The 12,635-nt window shown below is 39.4% G+C and overlaps 1 protein-coding gene across 2 annotated transcripts in view; it reads right to left on the bottom strand.

The window, feature by feature from the left end:
- LOC126203987 (arginine/serine-rich coiled-coil protein 2-like) overlaps positions 1 to 12,635 on the bottom strand; it is a 58,505-nt gene that overhangs the window by 22,868 nt on the left and 23,002 nt on the right. For both annotated transcript variants that reach the window (XM_049938417.1, XM_049938418.1), the window contains one exon: positions 8,163 to 8,395. In XM_049938417.1, coding sequence (XP_049794374.1) covers positions 8,163 to 8,395 — 233 coding nt within the window. The remainder of the gene's footprint in view (positions 1 to 8,162; positions 8,396 to 12,635) is intronic.

Genomic DNA, 12,635 nt, shown 5'->3' with positions numbered 1-12,635 from the left:
TTTGAGTCTCAAATTTCAGGTGCGGCTTAAGACTCGGAAAATTTTTTTTTCCTTGATTTCGAGTCTCATTTTTCAAGTGCGGCTTAGATTTGAGTAAATACGGTATGCTCAATATAGCACAGTCCTTTGAAGTGACATGGACCACAGGCAATCAGATTTCTGCGGTGGTGGTGGTGGTGGAGGGGGGGGGGGGGGGGAGGTATCGGAAGTTGCTCAGTCAACCCCTGTTAAATACACTGCAAGTGTTCAGGATGATGATGAAGCTGTTGCAGCAGTACAACCTTCCATTCAGCATCACATGGGGTAGCATTCGTTACGGACACAGCAGCAACAGGCCGCATCACAACATTGCCTGCCCCCCTTCCCTCTTGCCCATACTGCTTCATCCAACTAGAGCTTGCTGCATGCCCTATACCGCAGACATGTTGGGTCAGATGTGTTTAATGCTTTCAGTTTTATATTGCTGATAAGGTAAATTTAGTGTCAGATCAATTTCCGTACCAGCAACTGGAGTCCCTCTGCTCTGAATTTTCATCTCTCTTTCCCCTGGGCTAGATTGTGCTACCAGTTACCAGGTGCATATTACCATGAATAAGCTTGCACTGGAGACGCCGGTTCCGCACTGGTTCTGACCACTGGCCAAACTTGGTTCCTGCCATCATCGAGTATCACCGGGGCTGATGCCTGTGCATCATCCACACTCCTGATGTGGAGACAACCCGTCACTTTGACCAGCTGTGGCTGTGCACTGTAGGATCTGTTGCAGAGGGGCCAGCATCTCCCCCACTGCTGCCAATGCCTGTTCCTGTGTCACTGTTCACACCACAGCGGGCGTCACTGCCTGGCAGATCGCGGTCTGGTGTTCCTGCCTCCAACCTCACTCCTCAACTGCTGTCACCCAACTCCTCGATTGCTGTCGCCGGTGCAATCCCCGCTGCACCTGATGCCGCTACCTTCACCACTGGGTCCTGTGTGACCATCACCGCCACTGGCACCTCTGGCACCAATTGCTGATCATCTCAGCAAGGACGTTGCTATGAGACACTATCCACAGTAGCAGCAGCCATTGTCGGATGATGAAATGGATGACAGTGCTGTCACTGGTCTTTTCCACGATTCATGTGCCATAAATTTTTTTGTGTGCCAAGTATTTTTTCTGTACCGTATATTTTTTGGTGCCTAGTGTTTCTGAAGAAGAGAAATTTGTTAACGTCGAGTATAGACTTAGGTGTCAGGAAGTCGTTTCTGAAAGTATTTGTATGGAGTGTAGCCATGTATGGAAGTGAAACAAGGACGATAACTAGTTTGGACAAGAAGAGAATAGAAGCTTTCGAAATGTGGTGCTACAGAAGAATGCTGAAGATTAGATGGGTAGATCACATAACTAATGAGGAGGTGTTGAATAGGATTGGGGAGAAGAGAAGTTTGTGGCACAACTTGACTAGAAGAAGGGATCGGTTGGTAGGACATGTTTTGAGGCATCAAGGGATCACAAATTTAGCATTGGAGGGCAGCGTGGAGGGTAAAAATCGTAGAGGGAGACCAAGAGATGAATACACTAAGCAGATTCAGAAGGATGTAGGTTGCAGTAGGTACTGGGAGATGATGAAGCTTGCACAGGATAGAGTAGCATGGAGAGCTGCATCAAACCAGTCTCAGGACTGAAGACCACAACAACAACAACAACAACAACAACAGTGTTTTTATGTACATATGTGGTTTTCCAACCCCATGGAAGGGGGGAGTGATGCAACTTCACTCATGATGTGCGCGATTTCATAGATCGCGTGCCCATATAGTTCACAGGCCTGCTTATGGAGGCCAACTGGTGTGCTCTGGTGAGCTGCCAAAGAAACAGTATTATTTAAGCAATCTCAAATGAGTGCTCAGCCTATTCTGTAAACTGTATTACAGTCATCCAGTCCATGTTTCCAGTGCTACTCACAACCTGCACTTCACTGTACCTTATATATTGCTCCATGAAGTACTATGCTAAATAAATCATATTTGTTCCTGTTACAACAGTCTCCTCCTAACTTTCAAGATTTGTTAAGTTCTCATTAATGTATGCAGAGCCACAAAGTTGCACACCAATAAATTTAAACAAGACAAAAGCAACTTTATCAGCTTTCTTGTTTCCGTGTGGCCAATCATTGCAGTTGGAGTGCCCTTTCACTTGGCAGTATAATTACCATTATTATACAGTTTATCTCATTGGTGATGTAGTACTCTGGCATGTTCAATGTGAGGTGGTTCGACATGAAGGCTTGAAATCTCTCTCACACCCATTCACTGATTGTACTTATGATTAATCAAGTCTTTGAGGTGACATGAGCAGTGGACTGTACGTTAAGGCCAAAGCTCACTCCTCATTTCAGCACTGAACATCGACATCTTCATTGGAGCTTCTCACCTATGCCATGATGACAGTGCATCAAACTGCACAGCAGGTACCAACACAAAACGAACAAAACGATGGCCAATACATCACGCCTCACCAAAATCTCAGATGACTGTAAACTGTTCTTAGTGGTAATCCCTGAATATAACAACTTGCCATGTTATGTATTATGAGAAGCAATTAAGTCCATTTAATCACAGGTCTTGCAGCACCTGCTACAAGCTATAACACAGATAGTGTTTTATTGTTGCACTGTCTCAAACTCAAGGTCCATTTGAGATGGATTTTCATTCCTTGTCAAATTGATATTATGTTGGCTTTAAGAAGTATGGCAATTAACATTACTGAGTTACAAGCTTGTCTAGGCATAATGAACTACTGTGCAATATTCATTCTCAGGGATACCAATATTATGTGTATCCTGAATGTATTTTTTTCGTGAAAGTCTTCCTCATTAATGTTTTCCTCAAATAAGTTAATGTTTAGCACATACATTCTGGGCAAACTTGGTTCTAGCAGTGAATGCTACTCAGTATGGAATCTGTGCCACATTGTCGTGCATAATATTGATGGCACTGAGCAACTTACTGAGCCACTTTTAAAATCGGTGTGTGTGGCCTGAGGCATTTCTCCACAATAGATTGTTCATAAGGATAAACATTTTACACCTACTTGTACGGTATGAAGTGCTATTTAACTACTTAATGTTTTTTTTTAATTACGTTCCAAAAAGTAATTTACTCTTTTATTAATGAAAAACATTCCATAATGAATGACATTACGTAGACACACACAAAGCTAGCTTTTAAAGCTCAAAATAATGAGTTACAAAATTTTGAAGATCATCAATGATAAAATCCCAAAGTATACTTGTGCAATGGACTTTTGATTAAAATATCCTGAAACTATAAGTCACTTTTTAGCTTCTGTGCAGCTATGAAGTCTATGCATGGGTTTCACAACAGTTTCTTGTGAACATAAATCTTGGAGGAGCTGTTTGGAAAACAGTAGATGTATTCATCTTTTACCACTGGCAACCACTTGTCACTCAACTGACGTACTGTCATCACTTCCAGTTTGTAATGAACTAACATCATGTTGTTCTTCACTTCCTGAGCTGCTAAATTCAATGTCAATACAGAATCATTACAACAATAACATCCTGCAAAGTGCAGGCGCAAGGTTCCTCATAAATTTGTGTATAATCATACATATTATCACCACCAATTCATTGCTGACACAAGTACTGATGTGCATTCACATAGGTTGGACAGAGAGGACACTAAATGTTTCAAGAAGTCTTCATGCAGTTCCACACACTGTCAGCAACTCAAGGGCGTCATCACATTGATCACAAGCTCCAAGCATCATCTACTTTTTCATTCCTTACACATTATAAGTTCAGGTCCTCACATTTCTAAAGATATGGTATTTGGAAAGTCCAGGTTGGAATATCAACAATTAAGGAACGGATAGATTGCTTCTCACTGTAAAAATGAACAGCCACAGACAGCAGTTGTGTGTGTCAGGTGCGCCTGCTTGTGTGAACGCGTGTGTGTTTCTCTTTTCTGATGAAGGCTTTGGACAGAAGCTTTTTATGTGTAACAGTCTCTTCAGCGTGCCTGTCTGCAACTCAACATCATATCTTTATGGTGAGTAGCAATCTATCCTTCCCATTATTTTTGAAATAGTATTTGGGAATAACATGCATCCAGAATGCAGCTGCACACCATGTTTATTGGCCTATATCAACACACAGAGAGAAATAATATGCACATGCCCGCAGTGCGCTAAAATCATTCAGTGCCATACACTACTTATGTCCTACAACCAACCCCGCTCCAATCTGTGTGAAAAAATTAATACCAATTTTAAAAGTTCATTCTTTAATTTCGTATGGCTGGTAGTAATAAAAGCATTTCATGTACTCAAACAAAATAGTAGAAATCACAATCAGAACACTTGCCAAAGGAGAACACACTTCTGCTAACATCTCCAGCTTATGTCATACTTATTCCTCTTATTCTAAACCAGAATGGGATCTACCATTTGAGTTCTAATCCCTGCCAACCCCAAAGTAACAGGGAAGCAGAGTGCCTAGTGCACACATTTAAAATCTTTCAAGAATACAGTTTTGTGACGTGTGACAAAACACCAAGCCAATATAAACCATGGTAGGAAAGAAATTAACTTAAATGAATGACTGCAGTCCTGTTGCTCTCACTCTTGTAACCTTGGATGTCAAAATCTCACTTCTGAACAGGTAACCTAGTTTAGGAAAAGTCTTTGGGCAGTTGCTATAGAGGACATCAGCCATTCGTGGTTACCTCACGTAGTCACTAAGGATGGCCCTTTCAGAAGTCACCATCTTAAGCAACTATGTCTATAGTGGTAACACCAACAAATGCCATCAACTCTGCTGCATCCAGGATGTACACCTGTGGAAGAAGCCAATCTCCGCACAGTCTGCCATGTGCCTCCTATTGTGATTGAGACTACAGACACTTCGTACCAAGGATACTGCAAGTGGGCCTTTTGCACTCTAAAACTGACCAAAACAGCGGAGGAATTTTGCAGATCATTTACATGCTGTTGTGGGCCAGCAAAATACCAAGGCCTGTTATTGCTTATTTGGATGCTCTTATTCCAACCCTAGCGTGTTGGACACTGCCAACAGACAATACCAATGACCTGGACCCAACAGATGGTGGCACAAAGCAGGGCATTTTGAACCATGTGTGGTTAGCTTAGTGGATTGAATCTTTAATGTCCAAAATGTTGACCTCAACAATGCATTGAAGCCAATAGAAGCAGCCCAGTTCCAGGTTATACAGTAGCACACACATGGTATCTTACAGTCTCACAGCTAGCAATTTCCTGGTCCACACACCTAGTTGTTATTGTGGCTTTATGGTTGACTGGTCATAGCTTCACTACACTCACTTGTAGCACTAACTCAAGTATTACTGACACATTTCTGGCAGGATTTCCCAGTTCCCTTCCATCTGACAACATATGCTATGCTTGGACTTTGACTACCTTGAGTGTTAATGCTCTGCTGTTGGTTTTTAACTGCATCTCTGGACTTCATATCAGGCACTGGATGCACAATGTCTTATAATTTTTTGTGCTTTAACTGAGGGAATTAGATAAGGAAATGAGACACTTAAAGTAGTAAAGGAGTTTTGCTATTTAGGGAGTAAAATAACTGATGATGGTCGAAGTAGAGAGGATATAAAATGTAGACTGGCAATGGCAAGGAAAGCGTTTCTGAAGAAGAGAAATTTGTTAACATCGAGTATTGATTTAAGTGTCAGGAAGTCGTTTCTGAAAGTATTTGTATGGAGCGTAGCCATGTATGGAAGTGAAACATGGACAATAAATAGTTTGGACAAGAAGAGAATAGAAGCTTTTGAAATGTGGTGCTACAGAAGAATGTTGAAGATTAGATGGGTAGATCACATAACTAATGAGGAGGTATTGAATAGGATTGGGGAGAAGAGAAGTTTGTGGCACAACTTGACTAGAAGAAGGGATCGGTTGGTAGGACATGTCCTGAGGCATCAAGGGATCACAAACTTAACATTGGATGGCAGTGTGGAGGGTAAAAATCGTAGAGGGAGACCAAGAAATGAATACACTAAGCAGATTCAGAAGGATGTAGGTTGCAGTAGGTACTGGGAGATGAAGGAGCTTGCACAGGATAGATTAGCATGGAGAGCTGCATCAAACCAGTCTCAGGACTGAAGACCACGACAACAACAACTTTGTGGATTCAAATTCTCACTATATGCCCCTGTACTCATAGTTATCTTGTTTAATAATATTTATCACAGACAGAATAATACATTAAGTAGTCCTGTGAAAATAAAGTTTCATATAGAACAGGGCTTAACAACTGGCCGGTTTTGAGCACGAGTACTTGCATCTGCTCAGGCACCTGCTCGCGAGCAGCTGCAAGGTCGCGGAGTGGGGAGGGAGGGGAAATGCGCGCGCACGTTTGAATAGGGCCGCGGCGTGCCTATTGAATTCGCGCCGACTGTGTAACGTTTAAAGTACTACGATCAGCTCGTAACAGTCACTTCGCTGGTTAAGAATCATGTGAAGTCGCCGTTGTGTAACCCCAACCATGCTTTCGCAGTTCAACCACCATTGCGAGGAATTGTATCTGTTTACTGAAAAAGTTGGTGTTGCAAAATGATTAGTATGTCACAAAACGCTGAATTCTTTTACGATATTTAATTTGCAGCGACATTATATGTCGTACCACGCGAAAGACTACGGACGTGGAAAATATGATTGACCAGATCGTGCACAGGACGTTATTAAACTTAAAAGGAAGCTATCCGAAGAAGATCTGGACGACGACGAAAAATCAACTGAGGCAGCTCTCAGAGTGGGTTACAAAACTGCTTTGCTTTTAGCAAAATCCCTGCGCCCCTTAACTGATGGCGATTTAATAAAAGAATGTTTGGTAGCTGCTGCGGAACATTTGTGTCCATCTTAAGTTGAACAGTTTCTGATTGTGCCATTATCTAACATGACCATTATGCGTCGCATACAGGACATGGCAGACGACGTCCAGAGCCAGTTTGCAAATATCTGTAAAGATTTTATGGCGTATTCTCTAGCTCTGGACGAAAGAGTTGATATCACTGGAACAGCGCAGCTTGCCATATTATATTAGAGGTGTTAATAGAGATCTTTAGGTGAGGGAGGAGCTCCTCGATGTAGTAGCCATGAAGAACACTACAACCGGAGGTGATATTTTAAGTAGTGTTGAAGAAAGTGTTGAAAATATAGGATTGTCGTGGAATTCTTTAGTTTCAGTGTCTACAGATGGTAGAGGCATACACTAAGCTAATAAAATTATGAGGCACGTGTACATTCTCCTTTATTTGTTTCATTTGTCGCAGTAATAATTCGTGAGTGATATCCCTGCAGGTGGCCGCGGATTTACATCGACTGGCGGCAGCTGTTGTGTACCCCACGTGACTCTCCCCACTCTCCGCTCTGGTCCGGTAGTGGGGGTAGCGTGCTCGCGCTGCTCCGTGCTCGCGCCTTGCTGCTCACAGCTTGCTCCGCGAGCACGTATGTTGTGAAGCCCTGATATAGAATATCCAACAAAACAATTTATGGTATTAGAAATAACGAGTCAAATTGATTTAAGGCTCTAGAGACAAACTCAAAAAGATCACCACGTACTGAACTGTTGTATTCTCTTCAAGAATACAGTTTTGTGACGTGTGACGAAACACCAAGCCAATATAAACCATGGTAGGAAAGAAATTAACTTAAATGAATACAATTCATTATTAAATTTGCAATTAATCCATGGAGGATGTCATTATTGGACTATTTCACACCCAAAGTAATATCTGTTAAGAATAAGAGTCACACTGAATGACAAAGAAAGGAAAAAGAAAACAGGTTCTGGTTCAGTTACTGCAATTTAATATTTCACTGATCTCAGTAATTTGATGATTACAATAGGGATAATGTGCCACTACTAAAATTCTACACAACAAGGTGATAAGTAAATGACATTATTGCTGAACCAGTGATCAAATCTTATGTGACGTAAGTTTAAATCTTGTGAATTAGCTCACAAAATTTTATTAACTTCCATTTTAAATCAGAATGGACATCAGTACCAATGGCAAGTATTAAAAGGACCTACCTAACATTTGAATACTGTAAGAGAATTTATGGGTGTTTCAAGAAAGAATCATAAGACATAACAGACAACACAACTATTTACCTTTGCGATGTGGCCGTAACGTCTGATGCTTCATGCGATGTGGCGATAGGAGTTTCAGCAGTAGTTGCTTTAGGGCTCTGGCACTCTCTCTCGTCACCACTGCTGAATGTACGTGAGCTACTGGATGATGAGCGTTTGTCACTATCACTATCACTTTCACTGTCACTACTTGAGCTGCTAGTGCCACTGCTGCTGCTACTGCTGCTACCACTGGTGTGGTTGTTGTTGGATTCCTGTTCACACAAATATCACCCTGAATTAACTTTATTAACAAAAATAGTTTACGTTAGAAAACTATAATATGGTCAAAAAATACCAGACAAAACAAGCAACCTGCAAGCTGAAGTTTCCAGAGAAAGCTAGAATATGGGATTTCAGAACGAGACCACAAATCTGGGTAATCATCATCACTAAAATATATGTGATGAATCATGTTAGACCAAACATACTAATTATTATAAAGGAGGTTCAGTGTAGCTGCAATGTAATTATCGTTTCTTATTTCACAACAGATCTGTTTGGGCTTTCATTGCCACTTTCAAGTAACCTGCAAATATGATAATAGTGAGATCATTTATGTATGCAATACACCTTGCATATTTGATTGATTACATACTGTTATATATGTGAACTTGACATCCATTTTACATCAATAGTAAACTGTCATGTAACTGTCAGTGCTCAGTTGTTGGTAAAATTACATGTTGCATATGTTTTGACAGTAATTTGACAGTGACATTATAGTTTACAAGTATATGCAAACCGACAGTGATGATGTTTTTTCCCCTCTGGTTAGATTTTTGACATTGTTGCGTGTTGTTTACTTGTATCCCTTTTCGTGTTCCAGTATTTCTTTAACGTAGAATGTGTGTTTAAAATCTGTATGACCATTTAATATTACTTATGGGTTGTTATGCATGTGCATATAAATTTCTAATTCTTTGAGAATGTTGACAGTGGGACTTTTTGGGTATTCTATGCAGTATTTGCAATGCATTTTCGATTTGGTCAGCTATGTGATGTTTATTTTTTAGATGGAGAAAGAAGCTCGACTGATTGTCACTATTTCTGATGTGCTGTTTGAATCCAATGTCCAAATTTTGTCCTGTCTGGCCAATGTAGAAATTATTACAGTTATTACGGATTTAGCACTGCCTGAACAGTTTCATTTTGAGGTGGTTGTTAGTACAAAAGGCTAGTTGTATATCAGTGGTTTTGAACAATGCATTTATTTAGTTAAATAACTGATTTTGGTAAATTGCTGGTTATACTCTGTTTTATGTTTAGTTGATGTTTCCCTTGCTATATGTTATTTCACTGAGTATTGCATTATGATTGGATGCCATGTGTTTGGTGCAGTTTTGTGACTATGTTCGGCCAGATTATTCTTGTGTACTATGTAACAAAATGTATCCAATAGTTTTTCTATTGCTTGTTTTTTTAGTTGCAGGTAAAGTAGTCTATAACTCATTAAGTGGAAATATTTAAGGTTCTGCAATTTGGGATGACAGAAGATGGCATTTGTAATATTGTCCACGTGCACTTTCTATAAATATCAAATGTGTGATGGTGGTTGTTTTTGCTAATTGTGAGGTCTAGGTAGCTCATGGAATTGTCTTCCTCCATTTCCATAGTGAATTTGATTTTGGCCAATAAGTTGTTTAGGTCTTGGTGAATATCCTGGGTGTCTGTCTGATTTCCGTCAATTAGCATGAGTGCGTCATTCACATATCTGTAATAGTATATAATTTTATTCAATGTAGGCCAATTAACAAATTCTTCTTCTAGGGTATTAAGGACAATGTCTGCTACTGTGCCCTCCACACTATTCCCCATAGTCACTCCATCTGCTTGGGAATAAATTCTGTTGTTGAATTCAAGGTAATTTTGAGATAGTGCAATTTCTAGAAAATTTACAAGTATGACTTTTGTGTTCCAGCAATAGATGAGTTCCTGTGGTATCAGAGATTATGCTTTATAATCTAATCAATCAAATGTGCAAGACATATAATGTGAGTTCCTGTGGTATCAGAGATTATGCTTTATAATCTAATCAATCAAATGTGCAAGACATATAATGTAAGTAAATGATCTCATAAACATTGTAGTCACAGGTTACTTGAAAATGCGAATGAAAGCTGAAACATAATGGTCATAAAATAAAAAATGATTATATTGCAGCTTTTCTGGATATTATTTACAGTAATTTCATTATTGACGTACACTACGCCGCAGGCCCAAAATGAACGAAGAAATTTAACATACCAATGCTAGCTGCAGAAACAGCCAAAAACATGAGGATAAACAGACATAGCTTGGATTAACAGCAACTTGGTTGCAATGTCAATGTAGTATTGTCTTAGTATTTGCATATAGTGATTCACGCAAACTCACAAATTTCTTACATACACTCTTGCATTACATGTTAAATCATTTTCTAAAACAATGTGTGATTTTAGTTGAAATTTTTAGATTGAACTTTTCTCACCTAGCATAAATGAACATCTTTGTAGATTTCTTAATAAGTACAAAATTATACAGATACATTCCCAGAGGGCAAAAGTTATGACAAAGCACCTATGATTATCAGCATAAAGTTAATTTTTATCACCCTGTTGGTACTGCTCCATTTAAAAGAGTCATTACACTACTCACAAAAAAACATTATTCTTGTTACATGCAAACTTTTGGAAACAATACTGTAATTATGCAAAAGAAATAAAACAAATGGCTGAAGATGCTTCCTAAGAACGTCCACTGTGGCAATTAATAATAGAGCCATCCCACCACCCACGCTTCTTATAATAATAGGGCTATACAAGCACGGCCAATATGAGAATTACTCAACTTAGACAGCAAATACAAGTATCCTGCCTATAAGCAGCTGTCACCAATACTGCAAATGATCTTACGCCACAATCCACATGTTATTCTTCGCAAGTCAAAATCCATGTCTTTATGAGAGATAGGAAAAACTCAGCCCAAAACTTTCTTTCAACTAAAACTACACAGGGTATTAGAAAATGACTGGATTTTGACTTGCTAAGAGACATTTAGGGATTATGATAGTCATTCTGCCAACATTTATAAAGCATGTGTTGCCACTTTGATGTTTATTGTTAAGATCAGGCTCTGTCAGTGCAGCCTCAGTAGGCTAGGCTTGAAAAATGTTAAAACAATCATTAATAAACAATTTAACAAAGTGAATATAATTGCTAGTTCCCCGTCAACAAAATGTTGAAACTGAGGGAAAAACTGTGTCAGAGTGACCACCTGGAAAAATAGTTCAGCATATGATTTCAAACACTAACACAGAAGAGGATGTTAATGAAGACCAACATCCAAGAATACAGTATTTGAAACTGAGGATATTTACTTACTAAAGCAGGAGCTCTAACAAGGTTGTCAAACACAGACAACCTGAATCATTAATTTTCAGGGCTTACAAAATGATTCCCTTACAAGAGAGTGAAAAATAAAGCAGGGAAAGCACTTTTAACACATTTGGTCCCCCCTAATCCAGAATTTTCAAAATCTGGAGATTCACATGAGAAATCATACAGTAAAAAATATTTTGTTTCTAAGCAGGATGAAAAAATCTAATGTTCTGTTTTTAAGTAGGACCAAAAAATCTAGTGTTCTTTTGCTTAGCAGATGACAACCTTGTTTTGTCGAAATGTTCCGTCACTTAGTGATCCACAAAATGTCTACTGGGGTAGATGAAGAGTTTCGTTGAGATGTACTGAAAGACTATATCCGATGCCTTTTTAGCATCTGTATCAGGTTCATTGTCATCTTCCTCATTATCATCACTTGTTCGAGTTAAAGCATGAATGATTTGGCCATCAGTTAATTCTTCTTCCATTGTGCAGTCAATGACTGCTGTACTGATCCACTCACTCACGTTGCTGGGCTCAACATCCTGTAGTAAAGTTTTCAAATTTCTAAAAATTGCCGGAGTGTCTACATCTTGATTTCATCATTTGTAGGGGTTGTTTTCATCTATTCTCTTCACTCATTTTTTTCTTTTGATGTTTCATTTTTATTTTCATTCATTCCTTTGTTTCAACTTTTTCAAGTTTATTTTCAGATGCATGAGGTGTCACATTGTCAAGTATCAACATGTCACAGTTAGGAAGTTGTTGGTCCAAAAAATCATTCCTTAAAACAGATTGGATTCCATCCACGTTAACTTTTGGTTTTGATATGGCTCTGAGCAGTATGGGACTTAACATCTGAGGTCATCAGTCCCCTAGAACTTAGCACTACTTAAACCTAACTAACCGAAGGACATCACACACATCCATGCCTGAGGCAGAATTCTAACCTGTGACCGTAGTGGTCGCGTGGTTCCAGACTGAAGTGTCTAGAACCGCAAGGCCACACTTTTTTTCTTTGCCTTTCCAATCACAAACAATGACATCTTGTGACTGCCATTAGCAATACTATGGAGAAAAATAGGCATTCTCTCTT

Source organism: Schistocerca nitens, chromosome 9 (assembly GCF_023898315.1).
Source record: "Schistocerca nitens isolate TAMUIC-IGC-003100 chromosome 9, iqSchNite1.1, whole genome shotgun sequence".
Classification (NCBI taxonomy): domain Eukaryota; kingdom Metazoa; phylum Arthropoda; class Insecta; order Orthoptera; family Acrididae; genus Schistocerca; species Schistocerca nitens.
The sequence above is the reverse complement of the archived record's forward strand: the minus strand, read 5'-3'. Positions and strand labels throughout refer to the sequence as shown.